The sequence below is a fragment of the Gorilla gorilla genome, chromosome 14 (assembly GCF_029281585.2).
Source record: "Gorilla gorilla gorilla isolate KB3781 chromosome 14, NHGRI_mGorGor1-v2.1_pri, whole genome shotgun sequence".
NCBI lineage: Eukaryota > Metazoa > Chordata > Mammalia > Primates > Hominidae > Gorilla > Gorilla gorilla.
In genome coordinates, this window is record NC_073238.2 from 112,935,593 (window position 1) to 112,961,657 (window position 26,065).

At 44.1% G+C, this 26,065-nt stretch overlaps 1 protein-coding gene across 6 annotated transcripts in view; it reads left to right on the forward strand.

Annotated features, from left to right (window-relative positions):
• The window catches only part of FARP1 (FERM, ARH/RhoGEF and pleckstrin domain protein 1), a 311,003-nt gene that overhangs the window by 80,638 nt on the left and 204,300 nt on the right, over positions 1-26,065 (forward strand). The window contains exon 3 of one of the 6 annotated variants that reach the window (XM_063697473.1): positions 21,966-23,219. The exons of the other annotated variants lie outside the window; for them this stretch is intronic. Within the exon in view, the coding sequence (XP_063553543.1) occupies positions 21,966-22,184 (219 nt within the window). The 3' untranslated portion in view covers positions 22,185-23,219. Of the gene's footprint in view, positions 1-21,965; positions 23,220-26,065 lie in introns of those variants that run through there. 6 annotated transcript variants of the gene reach the window in all.

Below are 26,065 nucleotides of genomic sequence, written 5' to 3' on the forward strand. Positions count from 1 at the left end.
AGGCATGAGCCACCGTGCCTGGCCGGAAGGTGCTCTTAAGTGGGCAGGATGGGTTGAAGAGGGTGGAGTCTGCAGAAGGAAAGCCCAGTGACCGGGGTTTTGGCAATATCATCTCCACATGGTAGTTACTGATAAGGTCCAGGGCCCTGCAGAAAGAATGTCAGGGGACTGACAGATACAGGAGAAACCCAGGACGTAGACCTGACAGGGCGTGGCAGCTGATGGGACAGAAGGAGGGAGCCCCCCGGGAGTGGGAGAGCACCTGCAGTCATCAGGTTTACAGCCTGGATGGCTCAGTACTGTCACCAAGGGCTAAGAAGTCAACTCTGTGACAAATGTTTTACTTGAAATAATGTCTTCCTTCAGTTGACATGAAAGGAACATTGGTAGTGTTGCCAAAAGAAGGCATTTCTTTTTGTTTGTTTGTTTGGTTGAGACAGAGTCTTGCTCTGTCGCCAGGCTGGAGTGCAGTGGCGCGATATTGGCTCACTGCAACCTCCGCCTCCGGGGTTCAAGTGATTCTCTTGCCTCAGTCCCCCGACACCTGGGACTACGGGCACCCGCCACCATGCCCGGCTAATTTTTGTATTTTTTAGGAGAGATGGAGTTTCACCATATTGTCCAGGCTGGTCTCGAACTCCTGATCTCAGGTGATCCACCCGCCTCGGCCTCCCAAAGTCCTGGAATTACAGGTGTGAGCCACAGCGCCTGGCCATAGAAGACATTGCTTTGTTTTTTATCACAAACAATCTGTGGCTCTGGAAATTAACTTCCAGGATTCTTAGTGATTATGTAAATGGTACAAACTGGAAGTAACAATTGGAAGTTGATTGCTTGGTTTCAATTTATGTTAGGAAAGTTATTTTTACTTCTTGCATTCCAATTTCCTCATCTCCCCAGAAGCTACTCTGTTAAGCTTGCCACACCTGGGTGCCCACCAAGCTGGAAAAGCATTTAGATCCAGTGTTTTCAAAGGACTCTGTTCAAAAGCATTAGAAAGGAGCAGGTCAGTTGCTTTCTTCAGCTCATTGTTTAGTTTTGATGTAATTTGCCTGTGACATGAACTATAAAATGCAATTGGCTATTATACCATCTTCCAGTGGCCATTTGTCAGTAAGTATTTCTGCCAGCAAACAGAACTCAGGTGCTCCATTTCCTTTGATCTAGGCATAAGACTGAGTGTGTAAAGCATTGCAGAGCAAGACCAGAGGGCATTTGTGGAGTTGTTAGGTTATCACAACGATACCTTTTTTCATGTTTGAAAGCTGAATTACTTTCCCAGGGCAGCCATAACAAAGTACTACAAACCCGTGGCTTAAAAAATAGGCAGTTACGGCCAGGCACGGTGGCTCATGCCTGTAATCCCAGCACTTTGGGAGGCGGAGGCAGGCGGATCGTGAGGTCAGGAGATCAAGACCATCCTCGCTAACATGGTGAAACCCCGTCTCTACTAAAAATACAAAAAATTAGCCGGGCGTGGTGGCGAGTGCCTGTAGTCCCAGCTACTCGGGAGGCTGAGGCAGGAGAATGGCGTGAACCCCAGAGGCGGAGCTTGCAGTGAGCCGAGATCATGCCACTGCACTCCAGCCTGGGTGACAGAGTGTGAGACTCTGTCTCAAAAAAAAAAAAAAAAAAAAAAAGAAAAAAACACAAAACAATAGGTAGTTACTATCTTACAGTGCTGGAGGGGTAGGTGAAACAGAGCTGAGTCCCTATCTTCTTGACTACCCATCCCTTGCCAGGGACTCCCAGCCAGAAGCCCCAGAGTAAGAGAGCTGAGGTGAGCAGTTTGTGGAGCTGGGCCTGCAGGCAGGCAGTGAGAGAAGAGCCAGGGCACCCTCTGTGGTTGGAGGCGACCATGACTTCTGCCTCACAGAGAACATGAAGGCTGTGAGGCGTGGGCTGCCTCCACCCCTGCCTCGCTAACCTCAGGCTCTCTTCCTCTGCCTTGGCTTCCATTCCTGCATTCTCTGACCACGGGATCCTTTTTACCTCCCGACTGATCCTTCATCCCTTCACCTACAGGACATGGCTTCGCATGGCAGGCATCAATAAGAATACCTTTCATTCACACTTCAGTCCTGGGATTCACAGACATGCTCTGAATTTCTAGACAGTCTTAGCAGTAGAATTCAAATGATGAAGAAAGAGACTGCTTTGTGTAGTAGTCACAGCATAAGTTGAATATAAGAGCTGAAAAAACCTCAGATGTTACTATTAACCATCTTATCTCTTAGCCTGATCATTTTTGTAAGGACGAAGATGACATATTTTATTAGAGCTGTTAAACGGGACGTCTGGTTTCGTGATCGAGTGCCGAGAACAACTCTTTTCCTTTTATTGACTTGATTTCAGTTGCATTTCACAGCTCATTGCACCCAAGTAGATTTCTCCACGATGATCGGACCTCCTGTGTGTTGCCCACAGGACTGAGCTGCTTGGACTCGCACCATTCCTCTGATCATGCCCTGGGGTTTATTACGATCTCACCCATTATTGCCATCACACGAGGAGAACTCTCACTCCAAGTACAACAGTACGAGTGTTTGCTAACTGTGGACTCTGCACTCCCTCATGAAACCAAGAGTGTTTCTTCTTCCGTTTTCCTTCCTTTCCATTTTAAGGACCATTTCTCTAAGGCAGACTTTCCCGTCAGGACCCTCCCCTGCCTTGTGTCCCTTTTGAAGCTCCTGAAAGGCCCGTGGCCATCTTAGAAAAATAAAGTTCTGATTTTCTTCAGAAAACTGGTTCAGCAGAAACCAAGACACTGCCAACAGCCCTCCGGCGTCCTGCCAACCGGGCTGTTAGAGTCTTTATGTGGGTAGGTACAAGTTGCCTTGCTTAGCTTCCAAACTTATTTTTGCCCTCTTGTCTGGCTCCTAAAATGCTGGATCCAGGGGCCTGGAGAGTTGGTTTTGTCTCTGGTTATTGTTTAGTGGCACACAAGGTACTGACTGAAAACAAGGGCGTTTTTGTACATCCCTTTTACCCGCATGCACTCTTGGGGAGGTCAGTGATGGTTGGAAGTCCCTGCTGGCACCGTCTCTGCCATAGCATTGGGGGAGCACTTTAGTTGTCCGTTTTTCCAGGCTAATCCATCCCTTAATGACTAAGTTGACATTTGTTGAATTATAGAGTACGAGTTCGCTAGCACTGCTATAACAAAGTACCACAAACTGGGTGGCTTGAAGAATCTCAGTGTATGGTCTCAGCTCTGGAGACCAGCTGTCTGAGATCAAGGTGTCTTCAGGGTTGGTTCCTTCCAAGGGTTGTGAGGAAAAGTTCGTCTTGTGCTTCTCTCCTGGCTCCTGGAGGTTTGCTGGTAATCTGTGGCATTCCTTGGTTTATAGATACATTGCCTGTGTCTCTGCGGTCATCTTCACGTGATTTTCTTGCTGCGCAAGTGTCTCTGTATTTTCCCCTTTCGTAAGGACATGGTCATATTAGATTAGGGCCCGCCCTACTGACTTCATTGCAACTTGATCATTTTCAAAGACCTGATTTCCAAATAAGTTCATACTCACAGGTACCAGGGATTAGGACTTCATCTTTTTTTTTTTTTTTTTTTGTGGAGGAGGGGAGATGTAGTTTAACACAACTGTATAACAACTCCCATTGTTTTATTTTAACAAACCATTTGAAAAATGGCTGTGCTGTTGACTGCTGCTGTGACTTCTAGCTGTGTAACTCATTTCCCCAGTTTTCTGCTCTTGTTCTTTTGGAGCATAATGTAGTCTGGGACATTTTCCCAGTAAGTGGAGGAGACCAGAACTCTTAAATCACATGTATGTGTACTTGGAATTAGAACTGAAGTACGGGTGGCCATATGAGATGAGAAATCCCAGCTGTATTAATCAAGTGAACTGTAAGAGCGATTGGTTTTTTTTTGTTGTTGTTTTTGAGTTATTTTTCTTCACCATCACTCTCCCACCACCATTTCCCGGTGGATCAGTAGTGGGAGAGTGCGAGTTTGAAAGCTATCAGGAGCACCTCTCAACCAATCATGTTGCATTTCTTTCTTTTCTTTTCTTTTCTTTCTCTTTCTTTGATGGAGTCTTGCTCTGTTGTCCAGATTGGAGTGCAGTGGCACGATCTCGGCTTACTGCAAGCTACGCCACCCGGGTTCACGTCATTCTCCAGCCTCAGCCTCCTGAGTAGCTGGGACTACAAGCGCCCACCACCATGCCCGGCTAATTTCTTTTGTATTTTTAGTAGAGACGGGGTTTCACTGTGTTAGTCAGGATGGTCTCGATCTCCTGACCTCATGATCCGCCAGCCTTGGCCTCCCAAAGTGCTGGGATTGCAGGCGTGAGCCACCGCGCCCCGGCCTCCTGTTGCATTTCTAACGTTCATGTTCATTCCGGCAAATGTCTGTTCTTTAGATGGATTAGTCCACGTTGAAAAAATGTCTTCACCATTATCCTAGCATTCACTCAGGCTTCCAGAAGCTATGTTGGGGAACATCACTAATCATTTAAGAAATGCAAATCAAAATCACAGTGAGATACCAGCTCACACTTACTAGGATGGCTACTATTAAAAAAAAAAAAACAGAAAAAAACGAGTACTGATGAGGATACGGAGAAATTGGTACTCTGTGCACTGTTGGTGAGAATGTAAGAAGGTGCAGCTGCTGTAGAAAATATTATGGCAGTTCTCAAGAAATGTAAAATAGAGTTGCTGTATGATCCAGCAGTCCTCCTTTGGGGGCATGCCCAGATTGAAAGCAGGATCTCGTCGAGATAATTGAACACCCATGTTCATAGCAGTACTGTTCACGCTAGCCAGGAGGTAGAAGGATCCCAAACATCCATCCTTGGATAAATGGAGAAGCAAAGTGTGTTATATACATGCAAAATGGTGTACTATTCAGTCTTAAAAAGGAAGGAAATCCTGTCGTATGCCACAACATAGATGAACCTTGAGAACATTATGCTGAGTGAAATAAGCCAGTTACAAAAAGAAAAATACTGTATGATTCTACTAATATGAGGTACATAAATAGAAACAGTAGAATGGTGGTTGCTGTGGGAAGGCAGAAATGGGAGCTGTTTAATGGGTACAGAGTTTGTTTTGCCAGATGAAAACATTGGGAGATCTTTTTCACAACAATGCAAATATACCTAGCACTACTGAATGTGCACTTAAAAATGGCTAAAATGGGCCGGGCGTGGTGGCTCATGCCTGTAATCCCAGGACTTTGGGAGGCCAAGGCGGGTGGATCACCTGAAGTCAGGAGTTTCAGACTAGTCTGACCAACATGGTGAAACTCTGTCTCTACTAAAAATACAAAGAATTAGCTGGGCGTGGTGGCGGGCGCCTGTAATTCCAGCTTACTGGGGAGGCTGAGTCAGGAGAATCGCTTGAACCCAGGAGGCGGAGGCTGCTGTGAGCCAAGATCGTGCCATTGCACTTCAGCCTGGGCAACAAGAGTGAAAATCAGTCTCAAAAAAATAAAAAGAAAAAGGAAAAATGGCTAAAATGGTAAACCCCATGTTACCTGTTTTTTTAAATGACAATTAAAAAAAAAATGCCACAGAGCAGCAATGTGATTTGGAAACTAGTTAAATTAGCCCCAGCTGATTGAAGTTTAAAATTTAAGTTTCCCTACCATTCATCGCATCATTTGGCGATTATCTATTGTTTGTATAGTATATCGTTAGTTACTATTTTATGGATCTCGCCTTACAGATCCATCAGACCCTTTAAGGCTGTGACTGGCTTCTCTGGGATTTCCCGGGTTGCCAGAGTGTTTCCTGCACATACCAGGAGTAAAAAGTTAATGGAACTTTTTTTTTCTGTTCATTGATCCACTTACGGGATCTTCTGCAAATTACCTAAGTCTAAGGATTGGTTCACCTCTTCTTGCATGATTTGCTTAGTTTCTAGGCTATCCGATGATTGAAAACACATTGCAAAGATATAGAATGTTAAAATGATACTGAAGTTACTAAAGGTATTAGATGTTCTTTATTTTCTAGCAGTTGCTATATGCACTGACCAGTTGAGTAATAAGATTCTCATAACCTCAGAAATAGGAATTTGTTATTCTTTTTAACAAATACAAGATTACAGAATCTTTTAATATTTGTATAAAACTTATCTTTGAGCAAGCAAGCCAAGTAGCATCTCCCTGCTGCTCTAGACATGCAGATCCTGCAATTAAATATTGTTTTTTGAATAACATATGACATTCGAAGCAGAGAGTTGCCAAGACATAGCATGTGGACCTTGCTCTAGTTAATTCCTCGCTAGTGACACATTTTCTATTTACCCTTCTACTCACATTTCCCCACATTTCTTTGCAAAGATTCAGCTAGCAGTGAAGATGAAGATAGAACACATCAAGAATGGTGTTTGTGCTGCTGTGTTGTAGCATTCGGAAACTTGCAGTGAGGGATTTTTTTGCAAGAAATTTAAAAGTTACGTTTTAATAAAAGGGTAGTATTTGGGTAAATTTCCCCATTATGAAACCTTTTCTATTTGTATTTTATTTACAACATGAGGCGTCTGAGTAACAATGTAAAATATTATTAACTTTTATAACAGTGACAGGACATATATACATTAATAACATAATCTCAGATTTCTTTTTTTTTTTGGAGACAGGGTCTCTCTGTTGCCCAGGCTAGAGCAAGTGCAGTGGTGCAGTCATGGCTCACTGCAGCCTCAACTACCTGGGCTCAAGCGGTCCTCCCACCCCAGGCTCCTGTTTAGCTGGGACCACTCTCCACCAGCTAATTTTTAGATGATGATTATTATATACTTTCTTTTTTTTTTTTTAATAAAGATGGCATCTTGCTTTGTTTCCCAAGCTTCAGTTTTTTTTTTGTTTTGTTTTTAGTGGATAAGGGTTACACAGCATAGCATATAATAAAAACTACAAAGGTCATGTCAGCAACCCTGGTGGAAAGCCGTGGGGCTTGCAGTATCTCACTTGAGTTACTACGCCTCATTATCTCTACTGTATTGGCTGTTACGGGTTAAGAATATGAAATAAAAATAAAAGGTAGACAATACACAGATTTATTGTATGAGTGTTGAAGAAATACTCAGAAAGCAAGTGTTGTTTAAAATCAAGTTGTGATGGTATAACGACATTTCCTAGCAGGCAGCCTGATGGTCACTGGTCATGCCTAGTACCGTAGGATAAATGAGACATTGCCTCTTACTTGCTTTAGAGAAGTGGGCACTCCCCTCCCCTCACCCAAGAGAGACTTATTTGGGCATTATTGAAAAAAATTTGTCATTGTCTGTGAGCCTGTTATAGGTAATTTTAATAATTACATGTTAACATTACAACTTTGAGTATAAGAGGTTTTGGCATCTTTGAACACATTATAGGCTTTAGTGAGAACCAGAGAAACATATTTGGTCTTTCACAGAAATTAACCCTAAACCCTCCGAGTTCCTTAGTATTCACCCCAGTGCAATCTATGTTTATTGTAGCAAATTGAGAAAATGCATAAATGGTTAAAGAAATAAAAGCCTCCATCAGTCAACCAAACAAAAGCATTGATGATTTAGATTATGTCTTTGCAGTTGTTTTCTTTTATCTATGTTCTCAATTAAGAACCTTTGGATTGTAAGCAATAGTAAATGACTCTGGTTAATGTCAGCAGAGAAGTGGGCTTGTTGTGAGGTCCCTGGGCAGCTCACCATGGTCAAAGAGTGTGGACATGAATTACTGTGACCTAGGCAGTCACCCCATTTGTCTTTTTTCTGCTTTTTTAAATAAAACCAGAATATATTATACATGGTGCGTGCTCCTCACTTTCTGTGCCTTGGGAAACACTGCTGTGATGGGCATAACGAGTCTCAAAGAGGAAGGATCTACGGGTAAAGGAGATGCACGCAGAAACAGCCTCTAATCTGTCAGTAAGCCATGCAGTTAGCAGGTGTGTTAGTCTGTTCTCATGCTGATAATAAAGACATACCAGAGACTGGGTAATTCATAAAGGAAAGAGGTTTAATGGACTCACAGGTTGGGAAGGCCTCACACTCATGGCAGAAGGTGAAGGAGGAGCAAAGGCACATCTTACATGGCGACAGACAAGAGAAAGTGTACAGGGGAGTTGCCCTTTGTAAAACCATCAGATCTCGTGAGACTTATTCACTACCATGAGAACAGTAAGGGGGGAACTGCCCCCCCCCATAATTCAGTTATCTCCACCTAGCCCTGTCCTTGATACATGGGGATTATTACAGTTCAAGGTGAGATTTGGGTGGGGACACAGCCAAATCATATCAGCAGGGAATGGTTTAGCAGTTCACAATGACAAGCTTGGGTGCAAGGATAACCCCAGGATACTGCTTCAGCCAAGCTGATATTTGGACGGAGGACACAGAAAACAAATTCTTAAGCTCTGGAGCTAGGGAGAACAGAGGATGTAAAAAAAAAAATACTCTGGACAAGCTTAGTGGTAGTCAAGGAAAGCAGAAGCAGTCAAGCAGTTTTACAGGGCAGTGCATGCTTTCCATGTAGATGCTATGTTGTCATTCATTTCTATTTTCTATTTCTTATTTTATTTTATTTTATTTTATTTGAGACAGAGGCTCGCTCTGCTGCCCAGGCTGGAGTGCAGTGGCACAATCTTGGCTCACTGCAACCTCTGCCTTCTGGGACCAAGTGATTCTCCTGCCTCAGCTTCCCGAGTAGCTGGCATTACTGGTGCCTGCCGCCATGCCTGGCTAATTTTTTGTATTTTTAGTAGAGACAGGGTTCCACCATGTTGGCCAGGCTGGTCTCAAACTCCTGACTTAAGGTGATCTGTCTGCCTTGGCCTCCGAAAGTGTTGGTGAGCCACCACACCCGGCCTCATTTCTGTTTTGGAGTTCAGATTTATAAAGGGACTGGAGTACTTTTTTTCCTCATAGAGAATAAAATATCCTCTTTAAAATTTGCCCTTTTGCTTTATTTTTATTTTATTTTATTTTATTTTTTTGAGATGGAGTTTTGCTCTTGTGGCCCAGGCTGGAGTGCAATGGCACAATCTTGGCTTACTGCAACCTCTGCCTCCCGGGTTCAAGTGATTTTCCTGCCTCAGCCTCCCAAGTAGCTGGGATTACAGGTACTTGTCACCACGCCCAGCTAATTTCTTTGTATTTTTAGTAAAGATGGGGTTTCGCCATGTTAGCCAGGCTGGTCTTGAACTTCTGACCTCAGGCGATCTGCCTACCTTGGCCTCTCAAAGTGCTGGGATTACAGGCATGAGCCACCGTGCCTGGCTTTTTTTGTGTGTTTGGTTTTTTTTTTTTTTTTGCTTAACTAATGAATCTTTAGGGGCCTGTTGTTTTTAATTCACTTAGTCTCACTTTACCACCATGTAAACTACAGTTTGGTATACAGTCACTTCAGATTTTATTTACTTTTATTTTGAAGGAGAACTGCTGGAATTTGTAGGAAAAGATTTCTATCAGAAGTAGTTTTCAGATTTTCATGCTAGGAGTGTAGATTTCACAAATGGGCACCGATGTGCCTAGTTAATAATGTATGCAAAGATCATCTCCTTACAGATTCCAGGCATGCCTCATCTTAATGCTCTTTGCTTTATTTGCCTTTGCAGATGTTGCATTTTTTACAAGTTGAAGGTTGGTGGCAATTCTGCATTTCGCATATCTGTTAGCCCGATTTTTCCAACAGCATGTGCTTATTTCATGTCTCCGTGTTAGCATTTTTAAGCAATAAAGTATTTTTAAGGTATGCACACTGTTTTTAAAGACACGCTGTTGCACACTTACTAGACTACAGTATGGTGTAAACATTTTTTTTATGCACTGGGAAACCAAAAAATTTGCGTGACTCATTTTATTGAAATATTTGCTTTATTGCGGTGGTCTGGAACCGAACTCATAGTATCTCCAAGGTATGCCTAGACATCTGTTCTGAGAAAGCTGTGCTTTGAAACTTCATTTTGAGTGAATGATGATTTCAATACTATTGTCTGATTTTTCCCAGAAATCAGTCTCTAATGGTTTCCCTATTGACAGAAGATCAAGTGAGGACCCTGTGAAGGCCTTTCATGGTATCTGTTGTCATTTAGGAGGCTCAGAAGTTCAAGGGCCTCTGTCTGCAGGCTGGTGTGTTCTTCTGGGCCCCAGGCCCTCAGGCTTTGAGGCTGTAAGCGAGCACTTGCCTGAGGGTAACTATCCAGCTCAGTGGGTAGGTTTTTCCAAGGCATGGATGGTTGACAGCTTGGCAGAGCATCTCATCCAGACCATCTCACTTTTTCCATTTGTATAGAATTCTCTGTTAAAACAAAGGTGTTGTCTAATGTTAAGAGGGAGTGGTGTTAATAAATAACATCTTCCTCTCTTGAGTTCAGAACTAATTAAGAAAGAGGCATGATATCCATGGCTAGTCACAGTGTCCACCCTGTTACTGATGAATGCTGGACCTTGATGCCTGTCAGCCAGGCTGGTTAACTATGCCCTGAATTAGACACTCAGTCACTGGTGTGCAGACTGGGAAGCCACAGGCTCCCCCACCTGTGTGCAGACTGGGAAGTCACAGGCTCCCCCCACGTGAGAACTCTCCAGAATGTGTGCTCTCGGTGAGCAGGTAGAAGTTACAGGAGAGGGAAAAGAACTGAGCCAAGGAGTCCCAGCTCCTTCCCCCAAATACACTCATTAGATAGACAAGCCCCAGGGTGGGGCCAGGAGGGTTCTCCAGCTGAAACTCGCCCACGGGTACCATGAAGAGGAAATTGTGTTTAAATGTTATTACAAGTCCTCAAAGCTTCTATGCATGTGAAGAAATTTGAATTCTCAGGGGGAAACTGAATAGCTCTGGAAATCACGTACTGCTCAATTCAATTCAGAAGGTGTGAGTTCTTAAGGAGCATTTTCACTTCCTTTCAAACTTAAAAAATTGTGGTCCAAGGAATGACATGGGATTCTGACTTTTTATGACCCATGCTAACTGATTTGGTGACTTCTGCCAGTGCAGAAGGCTCGGATTTTCCCCTGAAAGAGTGCCCTGCTCATCTCAGAAAGGTTCAGGCTGTTGGGTCCATCCCGCAAGGACTCGCTTCATGTATTTCCTTTACAAGTCAGAAATGGAAAAAGAGGAAATTACCATCCCACATCTTTTCTTGATGTGTATGAGTGCGTCTGCCTCCAACTCTGAGGATTTCTTCTCCAATCAGGAAAAAGTTGACATTTGCCATCAAGTCAGTACGCTTCTAAGCTTTCATTTTATTTCATCAGGACTGACTGAGCGTCAGCATTCTGGCCGAGTCCTGCAGTTTTACCCACTGTGCAGGTCAGCGTTTTCTTCAAGGACTCTGGCCCTGGCTTGCTGGCATCCTCAGACTGTCTGGATGTTACCCAGGGGCTTCCTCTCACCTCGCCTTCATTCTTGTTCCTTGTTCTTAGATGGATGGGAGGTTCAGTTGTTGGAAACTACCAGTTAGACTAAGAAAGCTGGACTTCTTTCATACTCCTTAAGGCAAGTAGGGTATAAGTAAGTGGCCTGTTGGCTGATCTCAAACATTAGAGAGCATTAGGTTCATTAATAATATTCTGACTTTTTCTTATCTAAGCCAGTTTACTGATTAAGAAATCATCTGGTGAAATTAATCTCAAATATTTTTAAATGCTCAAAGAACATATTGCTTCAGCTTCATTAAAGACTTGTCTAAACACCTGGAAAAAATTTCCACCTCCATTTCACAATACTTTGTGTAGTGAAACCTGATGGAGTGATAGTGCGTTAGTTATTACGGAAATAATGTGGACAATTCACAAGCAGAGTGTTTGTTCCATAAAATTAAACCTGAAATATGTTTGCTTGCTCTTAAGTTAGAAGTATTGACAAGCAGGAAACAAAAAGAGAAATAAATGAATGTATGGACAAGCAGCTGAAGAGGAAGCTCAGAGATTCTGTAGTATTTCTTTGGCTGTCTATCTAAATATGACACAACAGCCTCCATTCTGAGAAAGCAAATTGAGCTGACAGGTGCCACCAAGCCCATCTTTCCACATAGGACCAAAAGACTCTGAAACACTCCCAACTCCTCCATTTTTAATATTCTCTTAGAAACACTGGATTTGTAATAATGCCTTTTAAGCCAGGGGTTAGTAACATCTTTTAATTCCAGTGATATCAATCAAAATACATTTTCCTTAGAGGATAAACAGAGCTAATTAGATTTCTTCCCATATCCCTCATTGAGTAATAAAAAGTAGGTAGTTTGGGTCTCTCCTGACCTTGATGGCAGTGACAGTGCTGGCGAGATTTTTATGTCTGAGTCCTTGTGTGTACCCCACCTTCTGGCTTCTTTGATGGCTGTGGTGGAGCTGCTTGGCATTTTCTTTTTTTTTTTTTTTTTTTTTTGAGACGGAGTCTTGCTTTGTCGCCCAGGCTGGAGTGTAGTGGCGCGATCTCGGCTCACTGCAAGCTCCACCTCCCGGGTTCACGCCATTCTCCTGCCTCAGCCTCCCGAGTAGCTGGGACTACAGGCGCCCACTACCACGCCTGGCTAATTTTTTGTATTTTTAGTAGAGACGGGGTTTCACCGTGTTAGCCAGGATGGTCTCGATCTCCTGACCTCGTGATCCGCCCGCCTCGGCCTCCCAAAGTGCTGGGATTACAGGCGTGAGCCACTGCTTGGCATTTTCACACCCCTGAACACCTTCATCAGTTTTACAGAGAACTTAGTGTGGTCCTCCCCAGGCAATACCCCCAGAGCCACATAAGTTTCATCACAATGCCCAAGGCTGTGGGCCCCAGGGAATCGAGGGTAATATTCTAACACAAATCAAAAATCTCAAAAAAGCCACAAGTGACTTGAAGGCACTGAGAAGAAATTCTAAAGTGATTTATGTCTGATATCATGCCTAGAATTCCATTATGCCTGATGTTTCAAATATAAAGAGATCTCCTCGGGAGGTGATAAAAGGAGCTACACAGGTACCGGAGACAGAGGGGGAAACTGCCTCTCTCCACAGTGGAGTGACGCCCAGGTGTGGGATACTCTAGGTAGGAATAGAACATTGGGCCGATAGCTTAGAGTGGGTGGGATGTCATAAAGCTTACCATCTTAATCATTTTTAAGTACACGTGTCACTAGTGTTAATAAGTATATTCACGTTGCTATGCATCAGAGCTCCAGAGCTCTTTCCTTTTTAAAACTGAAACTCTAGATACATTAAACAGCCCCCATTTCCCCGTCCGCCAGCCCCTGCCAACCATCTAGGGTCATTTTATACACTGGTTTATTCCGTATCATTCATAAACCGTACAATTCACCTCTGTCTTTTTTTTTTTTTTCCTGAGACAGAGTTTCGCTCTTGTTGCCCAGGCTGGAATGTAATGGTGTGATCTCGGCTCACGGCAACCTCCGCCTCCTGGGTTCAAGCAATTCCCCTGCCTCAGCCTCCAGAGTAGCTGGGATTACAGGCATGTGCCACTACACACAACTAATTTTTGTATTTTTAGTAGAAAAGGGGTTTCTCCATGTTTGTCAGGCTGGTCTCGAACTCCCGACCTCAGGTGATCTGCCTGCCTCGGCCTTCCGAAACTCATATGATTGGAATCATCCAATATGTGGCCTTTTGTGACTGGCTTCTTTTCTAGGCCCGTTTTTAGAACAAAGAGGGATGAACCTTTGCCTTACCATAAATAACCCTCATCACATGGCATTTTTTCTTCTTCAAAAACCTTGATTTGTAGCTGGGAAAAAGTGATTTTGTGAAGATATGGAGCTCTCCATCTAAGCAGCACCTGTATGAAAACTTACGAAAAAGAACTATGCTTCCAAACACGATTTAATTAAAACCATATAAGGCCATAAATCTAGTAATATGATACCTGCTCAGAACCTTCCTTAGCTTGCACAGAAAATGCGTAGATGTTGCCAACATCTCCTACGTGCATTTCTAAAATAATACAGTTGGCCATTGAACAACACAGGTTTGAACTTCTCAAGTCCAATGTTATGCAGAGTTTTAAAAATAAATATATTGGAAAATTTTTTGGAGGTATGTGACAATTTGAAAAAAACAGACGAACCTCATAGTCAAGAAATAAAAAAATTAAGAAAGTGAGGTATGTCATGAATATATAAAATATGTGTTGGTAGTCTATTTTATCATTTACTACCATAAAATGAACACAGATCTATTACAGAAAGTTAAAATTTGCCAGGCGTGGTGGCTCACGCCTGTAATGTTAGTACTTTGGGAAGCCAAGGCAGGTGGATCACGAGGTCAGGAGTTTGAGACCAGCCTGGCCAACGTGGCGAAACCCCATCTCTACTAAAAATACAAAAATAAATTCGCCAGGCGTGGTGGCACACGCCTGTAATCCCAGCTACTCCGGAGGCTGAGGCAGAAGAATCGCTTAAACCCAGGAGGTGGAGGCTGCCGTGAGCCAAGATTGCGCCATTGCACTCCAGCCTGGGCAACAGAGCAAGACTCTGGCTCAGGGGGAAAAAAAGAAAACGTTAAAACTTAGGCTGGGCGCGGGTGGCTCATGTCTGTAATCCCAGCATTTTGGGAGGCTGAGGCAGGTGGATCACTTGAAGTCAGGAGTTCAAGACCAGCCTGACCAACATGGCGAAAACCCATCTCTACTAAAAATACAAAATTTGCCGGGCATGGTGGTGGGTGCCTATAATGCCAGCTACTCGGGAGGCTGAGGCAGGAGAATCGCTTGAACCTGGGATGCGGAGGTTGGAGTGAGCTGAGATCACACCATTGTACTCCAGCCTGGGCAACAAGATCGAAACTCCGTCTCAAAAAAAAAAAAAGAAAAGTTAAAATTTATCAAAACTTACACAAACGCTGATGGACTGTATGTGGCACCGATTGCAGTTGAGAGAAATGTAAACAAATGTAAAGATGCAGCATTAAATCATGACTGCATGAAATTAACTGTAGTAATACTGTACTACTGTCCCAGTCTCACAGCCACTTCCTGTTGCTGTTGCAGTGAACTCAAGTGTTTTTAGTATCTGCTTCAAACGTGGATCATCTCCGTCGTGAGCGGTTCATCTCCACTAAATTGCTTATCTCAGTAAAAAGTGATCGCTCGTGGTTCTTGCGTATTTTTTCATCACATTTAGTGCAATACTGTAAACTTTGAATGACACCATGGGACCCGTACGAAGTGGGACCATTGATTCTGGAAGTGCTCTCAAGAAGCAGAGAAAAGACATGTCATTACAAGAAAAAGTTGAATTGCTTGATATGTAGCATAGATTGAGGACTGCAGCTGCAGTTGCCCACCATTTCAAGATAAATGAATCTAGCATAAGGACCATTTTTTTAAAAGAAAGAAAGAAAAATTAGTCAAGTGGTCGCTATGGCTATATCAGCAGGTGTGAAAACCTTGTGCTTTTTGCGAAATGCTGTTGTATCTTGTATTGAAAATGCAGCTTTTATGTGAATGCAGGCTTGCTCTAAGAAAGTCATACCTATAGACTCTAATATGATTTGGGGAAAGTGAAAACTTAAGGCAAAAGGAAGGTGAAGGATCTAAAGCTGGAGAATGTCATGCCAGCAAAAGCATGGTTTGATAATTTTAGAAAAAGGTTTGACTTAAAAAATGTTAAGATGACAAGAGAAGCAGCTTCTCCCGACTAAGAGGCAGTAGATGAGTTCCCAGAGGCCATCAGGAAAATCATAGAGGAAAAAGCATATCTGCGAAACAGGTTTTCATGCAGATGTCTCTGCTGCCCTTGAGACAGCAAGACCAACCCCTCCTCTTCCTCCTCAGCCCACTTGAGGTGACACTGTTGAGGATGAATCCTTATGATGATCCACTTCCACTTAGTAAACAGATTTTCTTAATAACATTTTCTTGTCTGTAGCTTTTTTGTAAGAATACAGTAATAATACACATACAAATTATGTGTTAATCGACTGTATTCCGTTCTCATGGTGCTAATAAAGACATATCTGAGACTGGGTAATTTATTAAAAAAAGAGGTTTATTGGACTCACAGTTCCACATGTGTGGGGAGGCCTCACAATCATGGCAGAAGGCAAAGGAGGAGAAAGGCATGTCTTAGGTGGTGGCAGGCAAAGAGAGAGTGTGCAGGGAAACTCCCCTTTATAAAACTATCTGATCTCCTGAGACTTATTCACTGTCATGAGAACAGCATAGGAAAGACCTGCCCCCATGATTCAGTTACCTCCCACCAAGTCCTTCTCAGGACATGTGGGAATTATGGGAACTACAATTCAAGATGAGATTTGGGTGGGGACACAGCCAAACCATATCATTGACTGTCTATGTTACTGATAAGGTCAACGATAGGCTCTGAGTAGTTAAGTTTTGGGGGAGTCAAAAGTTCTACTCAGATTTTTGACTGTGGAGGGGGTCTGCGCGCCGACCCCCACATTGTTCAAGGGCCAGCTGTACTTGAGGTAGCAAAATAACTAACCCACTTAGCATGCGTTACCTTTGTTGTTTTAGAGAAAAACCCAACTTCCTGCCTGGGAAAGACTGATTAGTGGTATGGATGGGGTCTTACCTGTTAAAACTCACAGGGAATTGGACTTCCTTATGGGTTAATGTATCTACAGACTACTTTCAGCATATTGTTGAAGATTTACTGCAGTTGTGGGGAAATAACACCAGCATTCAGTATATTGAACACTTAAGATACTTACCCTATTGAGAAAGGAGCCCCAAGGGAACAAGTGCCGGTTTACGCAGCTGTCTCCTATTAGGTTCTCTACCCTGGACCCGCCCTGGTTGTGTTTTCTCTCCCTTATCCCATCATAAAAACTGGAGCCCACATCCAGGTTCAGCCAAGGCCCTCAGGGCAAACACTGGCTCCACTGCCCCTTTATTGCGTGCTTGCAATTGGAGCTCTTTGGGCCTGAGTTTCCTTACTGTTTTGCTTGATCAGCAGTGCGTTGACAAAGATGTTGTTTATATTTTATCCAGCATTTTTAGCTGTTTCATATGATTTCTACACTGTGGAATCGTTTTAAGTGGTGTGAGGGGTGGAGGGGGAGGAGACATGGCTGGAGCTGAAGAACTGATCTCCAGCATGAGTGGGGCTGAGGTCCGGATTAGGCAGTGCTGTTAGAGACTCCAGCAGGCCTCAGGCAGGGATGGCAGGCACCAAGTGGCCTGGGGGCAGTGGGGAGAGGTAGTCCCTTGGGTTTCTGGCTGGGCCACTGAGTGGCGGGTGGCATTGGTTATTGAAGGGCTGCTCCCGGAGGAGATGAGGGGGGAGGGGGTGCTCAGGTGAGACTTCTGGGGAGCAGGTGACTCTGGCTCCAAGCGGGGAGCCCCACCTGGACTTGCTGGTGGGGCTGCTGGTCCAGACTGTGCTAGAGGAGAGAGAAAGGGCTGCTATTGTTTGCCTCCCAGCAGGTGAAGGAGGAGGGGCCCAAAGACACCTGGGCAGGTAACTTCATCAGGAAGACGGCCACCTCTCTTCTCCAGAGAGCGAGAGTGAAGTGAGCGGGTGACATCCGTGGTGATCCCTCCACAAGGAGGGAAGGAGGCAGGAGGGGAGGTGGGTTTAGCTCCCTTTCCTTTAGCCCTGTGGACTGGAGGGGCCTCGATCGTCTCTTCTACCCTTGCACGGGGTCACCCTTGGCCAGGGACGCCTGTGGCCAGTGGCTGGGGCCTTGTGCTGCTTAAAGCATGAGTTATTAGCACAACCGATTCAGGGTAGACACACGTTTTTTGGGACTTTTGGAAAAGGAACACGCGATGACGAATGAATGATTAGATCTGAGGCCTTGGAGGGGTCAGCAAGTGCTGGCCTTGAAACTCAAGCTGCTTTGGCCTTGGTGGGAGTCTTGCCTGCGTGGTGATGGTGACGGTTGGAGTGGCCTTCCCAAGCAGGAAGGGAGGATGCGGCGATGCTCCCAGTTTATTGAAACCTGACTTTGTTCCCTGCTGGCAACTGTTCTGAGAGAAGAAGGGAGGTGCAGGGCACTGGGGGCAGGCAAACAGAGAAGGATGGTTGCATTCTATGACAAGTTGACAGCATTATGAGAAACTGTACCAGATACTTTGTTGGTGGATGGTCTGGGGCTTTGGGTAGAAAAAGAAAACATTAGAGCTGAGATGAAAAGGAAAATAAATCATTTGACCAGCAAGACTGGAGTCTAGAGAGGTGGTCCGCCTGCGGATGTCATCTCACTGGTCGGGAGAGGATGAGAATTTCAGTGATTTCAACACAAGATCACCATACTGACAAATAACACCTGAGAGAGTGGGTTGGTTTTGTGTCGTGTTCTAGTGCGTTTTCATCGTGAACATCTTAGGATGGGAAGGCCTCAGGGAAGGGCTTTCGGGGAAGGACAGAACCAAGAGGCTTTAGTAGAACCCGGAAACCCGGCATTCCTTTACAATCCGGCATTGAGCTTTGCCCTTGACTTCCTAGGAGTTACAAGATCTGAAGCTGCTGTTTGAGATGCACAGCAGGACTCTGGTGGGTGACTCAGGAGAAGGAAGGCAGAAGGCAGAATCCCCGCCCTAGCGAAGATTCTAATCCAGCACGCGCACACGGCAGTCGAAGAACAGAGTGTAGACAGTGGGCAAACATAAGGGACTGTCGTATGGGGTGAGCCAAATTCTTAAGTGCCAAGGGATGCAAAATCTGACCCTGGGAAGAGTCAGGAATGAGGTGGTTTCTGCCAGAGGTGAGGTCTAAGTGGAGTTTTCAAGAAGGCTGTGGGTGTGGCGGGCAGAGTTCTAGGGTCCTTGGGGTGCTGCTGGCAGGACAAGCCCGAGAGCTTCTGGGGAGGTGGACGGCATGTGCTGGGGGCCCAGAAGCTTTTGAGAAGCACCTCCAGGGGAGTGTGGGGCATTTTGATGGGCAAGGCCCTTAAATACCGCATGTTGCACACGATGGGATGGACTCCACAACACGCACATGGAAGAGACCACCTCTCTGCAGGGACGTGTCCTGCACGTCTGGACTAGAATGCAAGCTTCTCTTTTTAGAAAAATGGGGCCAGGCATGGTGGCTCATGCCTGTAATCCCAGCACTTTGGGAGGCCCAGGCAGCAGGATCTCTTGAGGCCAGGAGCTCAAGACCAGCCTGGGCAATATAGTGAGACGTCGTCTCTACAAAAAACTTTAAAAACCGGCCAGGTGTGGTGGCTCACGCCTGTAATCCTAGCATTTTGGGAGGCTGAGGTGGGTGGATCACCTGAGGTCATCAGGGGTTCGAGACCAGCCTGGTCAACATAGTGAAACCCCATCTCTACTAAAAATACAAAAATTAGCTGAGCGTGGTGGTGCATGCCTGTGATCCCAGCTACTTGGGAGGCTGAGGCAGGAGAATCGCTTGAACCCAGGAGGTGGAGGTTGCAGTAAGCCGAGATTGGGCCATTGCACAACAGCCTGGTCGACAGAGTGAGACTCTGTCTAAACAACAACAACAACAACAACAAAACTTAAAAAATTAACCAGGCCCAGTGGTATGTGCCTGTAGTCCCAGCTACTCAGGAGGCTAAGCCGGGAGGATCGCTTGAGCCTGGGAGGTCCATGGACAGGTCCTCTGCTGTACAGCTTGTTTTCCTATTTTATGTGACAGATGTAGCAATGTGTCTTGCATTGATAGGATCTGCTTGCAGTCATTTTATATTAAACAGCATTGACAGGCTCTGCTTGCAGTCATTTTATATTAAACACAGCCTATTTTTAGATGGACCACCCTGAAAGTGTTGTTTCAGATCTATTAAAGAAACATATTTCTATGAATGTTCGTAGCATACTCCCCCTCCCTCGAGGCCGTAGGGACCGTTAGTGTTTACTACCTTATGGAAACTGTTTTTCTCCATGCTTTTATCTGGAATAGCACTCAACATTCATTAGCTAAATAGGAAACTTATTTCAGAGGGGATTATTTTTCATCCTAAAGAGGATTTTAAAAAATTTGGGGCCAGATGCAGTGGCTTATGCCTGTAATCTCAGCACTTTGTGAGGCCGAGGTGAGAAGATCTCTTATGGCCAGGAGTTCGAGACCAGCCTGGGCAACATAGTGAGACCTCCATCTCTACAAAGAAAATTTAAAAGGTAGCCACGTGTGGTGCTGTGTGCCTATAGTCCCAGCTGCTTAGGAGGCTGAGATGGGAGGATTGCTTGAGCCAAGGAGGCTGATGCTGCAGAGCTGAGATTGCACCACTGCATTCTGGCCTGGGCAACAGAGCAAGACCCTGTCTCAAAGAAATCTGGACTTAATATAAAATTTTGAAAGATGTAAGTAAGGCTATGGAAAAACATAGTAAAAAATGATTCAAAAATATTTTGTAATGCATGAAAGCTTTTGAAAGGCTAATTTTATCTTTAGTTGTATAAATATATTTTGGAAGAGAATAAGATTTTAATATGTGTATCTACATTATCTGTGTCTTTCACTAATAAGACAAGGTTCAACATTTGTCTTCAGATTGCATTTTCTGTGGGAAGAACTTAGGTTGTAGGCATTTAGCTCAGAGAAAGTGGAAAAGGTACTTTCAATGCTCACTTTTTGCTATTTCTGCCCCAAGACCTACTGTTCATTCTCCAGACTTGCTGTATTTTATGTCGAAAGGTTTTACTGTTTCCATGAGGAACTGTGGTTCATTTTCCCCAGGCTTATAATCAGTAAGTAGTGATTTTCTTTTCAGTGTTACTTAGTGTGATATTGTAAAATCAAACTAACAATAAGGTGCCACAACTCCATAAAAAATTAATAATATTGGGAAGATGTTGATTCCCAAACTAAGATTTGGGCTTTGGTTTTGAACTGTTAATTTGTTCATTCATTTTAATATTTCCTTTGACTGTCTCAGATATACCAAAGCATGGTGCATTGTGGAATGTGTGCCAGCTCAATGCATGTAGCTCTGTAGGATGGAAAGTCAGTTATGAAGAGAGACTTCTTTTTCTTCTGTGTCCTGTTGATTAAGAAGAATCTGTATGGCCAGGCACGGTGGCTCACGCCTGTAATCCCAGCACTTTGGAAGGCCGAGGGGGGTGGATCACGAGGTCAGGAGTTCAAGATGAACTTGGCCAAGATAGTGAAACCCTGTCTCTACTAAAAATAAAAAAAAAAATTAGCCAGGCGTGGTGGTGGGCGCCTGTAATCTCAGCTACTTGGGAGGCTGAGACAGAGAATTGCTTGAACCCGGGAGGTGGAGGTTGCAGTGAGCCTAGATCGTGCCACTGCGCTCCAGCCTGGGCGACAGAGAGAGACTCCATCTCAAAAAAAAAAAAAAAAAAAAAAATCTGTATAACTTGCATTGCCCTTTCAGGTAATTAATCACCCTTTTTTTCCAGCAGGGTAAAGGATTGTAGTATTGACTATCAGTTATTTTGTAACAAAAACTGGACCTAAAGTTCAATTCACTGTTGACTTTTTCAAGAGGAGTATTAAATTTTTACTCCCTGCCATACACGTGGAATTTCAGTGTAATTTTAAGCCAAATTCTTTAAAATACGTGAAACTCATAGTGCTATTACAAAATAATTACAAAGGAAGCAAGTTTTTTCCCCCGAGCATCTTATTTCTAGTTTTTTTTTTTTTCCTAAGCAATCTCTTGAAAAGGAATATCAATGAGCAGATTTCTCTGGGGCCATTTGAACTTCATTAAAATTTCAGAGAGGGCTTTTCAATGAGAATATATTCATGTAAGCACTGGAGAGTTTTGCATAATTTTAAAGTTGAACAGAATTGGGTACAATTAGTAATGAAAATACAGTCCATCCCAGATGCCTAGCTGATTGCCATTTTGGTTTTCCCAGCAAACACCCTTTCTACCCCACTTCCTAGCTTTATTGAGGTATATCTGGTATATAAAAAATTGTACATAACTAATGTATACAATTTGGTGAGTTTGGATATAAGTATAGGCTGGTGTTACCATCACCCAGTCAAGGTAATAAATATATCCATCACCTCCAAAACTTTGCTGTGTCTCTTTATTGTTACTGTTTTTTAAAAAACAACAACAAAAAGCGCCTTTTCAAGGGAGTAGCATTTGCTCTCCTCTCTTCCCAGATGGTATCCTCATCCTCCTTCCTCAAAGCCACCGGCTCCTCCTGGATGGGTTGGGTACTGAGATGCCCCATGAAGCCCAAGCACCATTCACATCTAATTGAGAAGTTTGGAGAGGACAGAATTCTCACTCATCTTACAGGCTCTATTTCTTACACAAACTGGGCTGGAAGTAGAAGCTTAGTGGTCACAGTCACTGAAGAGCTTCTTAATCTTTTTTGAGTCAGGACTCGAAGTCCTGTTTCATTATTTCATTCAAAGAAATTGATTGGCAATGGCCAGAGTTAAATTCAAAGGTGACATTAACACATTTCAGTGCCCAATAAGTGATTTTTCTGCTGGGTAGGAGTAGATAGAGATGTGATCTCAGATACGTGAAGCTGCATACAGAGGGGCCCATCCACTCCTAAACAGGTCTCCAGGAGGCTTGGTTTGATCTACTAGATTTGGTGCCTCTTAAAGGGAAGCAATACAGCTTTTCTGCTGTAGGTTGTTTGCCACTAGGGGAAGATTCATTTCTATTCCAGTCATAAATTAGACCAAAGAGAGGGATTTGGTTTATTGCTAGTGCAGAAGTTAAAAACCATCTTCCTTTCCTGAGTGGTCTCTTAATTAGATTCTTCAGTTTTTAAATGTTAACTGGAATTGCTGAAGTTTAATTCCTGAAAGGGTTTAGTTTTTAAAAGGAGTACCTCATTTACCATATTACTGTGTTCTGAGAAACCTACAGTAATTTTTGTGTAACTTTTTAATTCAAAGAATGGATTGTTAATTGTAAAGCCATTTAGAAAGGCGAATAAAGTCAGATCTACTTTAATTCATGTTTGTCTTACCAACTTACTGATAAGCACTTTGCGGGATGTTTATGTGAGAACAGTTGATTTTAATGAGAAAACAGATTTTCAGCTCCCATGTTCAGTGTTTCATGTGACAAAATCATATACTGCAGCAACTAAGTAATACGAAGTGAGTAATTTAATTGAAACAATTAGAGTGACACAGGAGGCATTTTCTACTTGTGTAAACGCAAAGCTTAATTTTTAAAAAGCCTCCCCCAGTTTTCCTTCCTAAAGGAAGTGGATGATCAAGCCTGAGCTAGATAGAATAGCAGATGTGTATTTCATTATTAATACAAGAGGAATCTTTTTGGGTTAATAGAACTATTCTTTAGAAGAAGAACTTGTTTTGTGTTACAAAGGTATTACGTGGTTACTTACAGTAACAATTTCGAGCAGCACAGAAAATGCAGAAATGTATCCCATTCTTCTTAGGATTTTTGAGATAAATTCTTTTTTTTATTTGGAGAGGGAGTCTCACTCTGTCACCCAGGCTGGAGTGCAGTGGTGCGATCTCGGCTCACAGCAACCTCCGCCTCCTGGGTTCAAGCAATTCTCCTGCCTCAGCCTCCCGGGTAGCTGGGACTACAGATGCACGCCGCCACGCCACCATGCCCAGCCAACTTTTTATATTTTAGTAGAGACGAGGTTTCACCGTGTTGCCCAGGCTGGTCTCGAATTCACGAGCTCAGGCAATCTGCCCCCCTCAGCTTCCCAAAGTGTTGAGATTACAGGTGTGAGCCACTGCGCCCGGCCGAGATAAATTCTTAATTCTCACCTGTAGATCAGCAAAAATAAGCTTAGTCTTCTGATTCTTGTAACTTAAAAAAAAATTAGAGTCTATAGTTTTTGTCTAGGAAACATGGTTGTCAGTTTTCATTGTTAGAGTCTCAAAATAAGTGGTGTGTGTGTGCTTGCTTGTGTGCCTGTGTGTTTGTGTGTGAGTGTTGTGTGTGTGTGTTTACATACTATACTCCCTCCTTCTCCTCTGGGGATAATCTAAAAAGCTCAAAGTTCTTAGTCCTGGGTACTGAAACAATGCTATAAGGGAGGCATTTAGAAAAGCTTAATTTTAACCAGGTACTTACACCACAAACAGAATGACATCACTAAGCACACAGCACGTTAGTGAACAGTGGCTTTGTCAGAGCTTTCTACCCAGAGCCCTGAAATGGAACATTGTTAATTAGCTTTAAAAAATCCAGCTGTTCCTTGAGCCCATGGATTCTGCCTGTGCACTTCCTGCATGCAACTTTCTACACAGAACCGAAGGCTGGAACTCCTGTGTTTAAGAAGGCAGCTGTTCCTTGGCGGGGCACAGTTGCTCACGCCTGTAATCGCAGCACTTTGGGAGGCCAAGGTGGACGGATCACCTGAGGTCAGGGGTTCAAGACCCAGCCTGGCCAACATGGTGAAATCACGTCTCTACTAAAAATACAGAAATTAACTGGGTGTGATGGCGCATGCCTGTAACCCGCATGCCTGTAATCCCAGCTATTCGGGAGGCTGAGGCAGAAGAATCACTGGAACCCAGGAGGCGGAGGTTGCAGTGAGCTGAGATCGCACCACTGCACTCCAGACTGGGTGGCGGTGAGACTCTGCCTCCAAAAAAAAGGTAGCTGTTCCTTTCTACACCTAGAAGACGATGCGTGCCATCTACCAATAGTGTCACGCCCAGGGTGTGTACTCTGTTGGTGGTGTGCAGCCTTCCACACCCCTGGCTGGGCCCACTTTGGCCCCCACATAGAGTTCTTTAACTGCCCTTTAAGAAAGTCACACTAAGCTCTAAATGACCAGGCCTGGTCACTAACGCAGACAGACACCCCAGTATGACTGGCTGTGCTATCCATCCCCGCAGCCCTGCTGGGGGAGTGGAGCTCACTGGGAGGACAGGTGGTGTGAAACATAGAGAGCTATTTGAACTAACATGGGAGGAGGGAAGACGGAGAAGGATACAACAGACGGTGAGCTCAGGGCTCTGCTGGGATCCAGGGCAGGGGAGGAACCTTTCCTAGAGATAGTTAGGAAGGTGAGCAAAGGTTGGTAGGTTGAACCCAGCTTCCACCTTCAACGGATTCCAGGCAGTTCACGAGGAGCCAGAGTGTAGATGATGTGGATTGGGAGCTGATAAGAAAGTCCAGGCAAACAGAGAACAGGGGCAAGATGTCCGCAGCATCCAGAAGGAGGCCTCTTCACAAAGTGAATGCCACCAAGCCACGAATGTGGTCATCAGCTTCCAGCGATCCTTGTGAAGAGCTGTGTATTGAACGGGGGACACTTGATCAGCAGTCGTATGATAGGAATAAACCAGTTCTCAGAAGAGTCGCAGATTCCTGACACTAAGACCAGAAACGCATCTCTGCCAAGGGTCCATGAAGGAAACAAATTTTATGAACAACAACCTTCGCAGCCTCTCTCAGCATCAGAGAGGCGGGTACCTCGGACCTGTCTTCCCAAACAGGCCAGTGGGTGCAACCCCGTCCAGCCCAGCAAACAGCAACTCTAATGAGAGAAATGGGCCAATGACACCTCTGTCTAATATCTGGCATGAGTAAAGGATAGATTTTGCAGTACCTAGAAAAATAGTGAACCAGTTCTCTCTGAAATATTCTGTGATTTTTGAACTCTTTTTACTGTATTTGGGTGGAATGAGATTTAATAGTGGACTCAGGGACACTGAGGGTAGAGGGAGGGGTAAGGAGATACCTCCTAGCAGTGATGTGAGCTGTTTCTCCCCGGGTAGAGGGCTTCCCCAAGGTATTTTCCTGTGGCCATAGACATAATACAGTATCCTTTTATAGGATGGGGATAGTGTCAGGAAACAAAATGTCTCATGTTTTAAGAAATCATGAGAAGCTTCAGAAATACTTTTAGGACTAGGATATGCTGAGTCCTTACCTCACTGGATAACACTTTGTTCATGGACTCCGTATTTGTGAATCCACCTACTCCCTAAAATTTGTAGTCCCCAAATCAAGCTTGTGGTGCTTTCCTGGTCATTTGTGGACCTGCCCAGGATTACAGAAAAATGTGAGATGCCCAATGTGCACATTCTCAGCTGAACTCGAATGAGGGTCTGCCTTCTTGTGTCAGCTCTCGCGCTGGAAACAGGTGCCTTTTTGATGATTTAGTTAGTGCCATGATTTGTTTGCGTTTTCGTGCTTTTTGTTGGTGATTTCACTGTTTAAAATGGCTCTGAAGTGTAGTGCTAGGAGCACTGTCCAGGGCTCCTGAGTGCAAGAAGGCTGAGAATGTGCCTTATAGAGA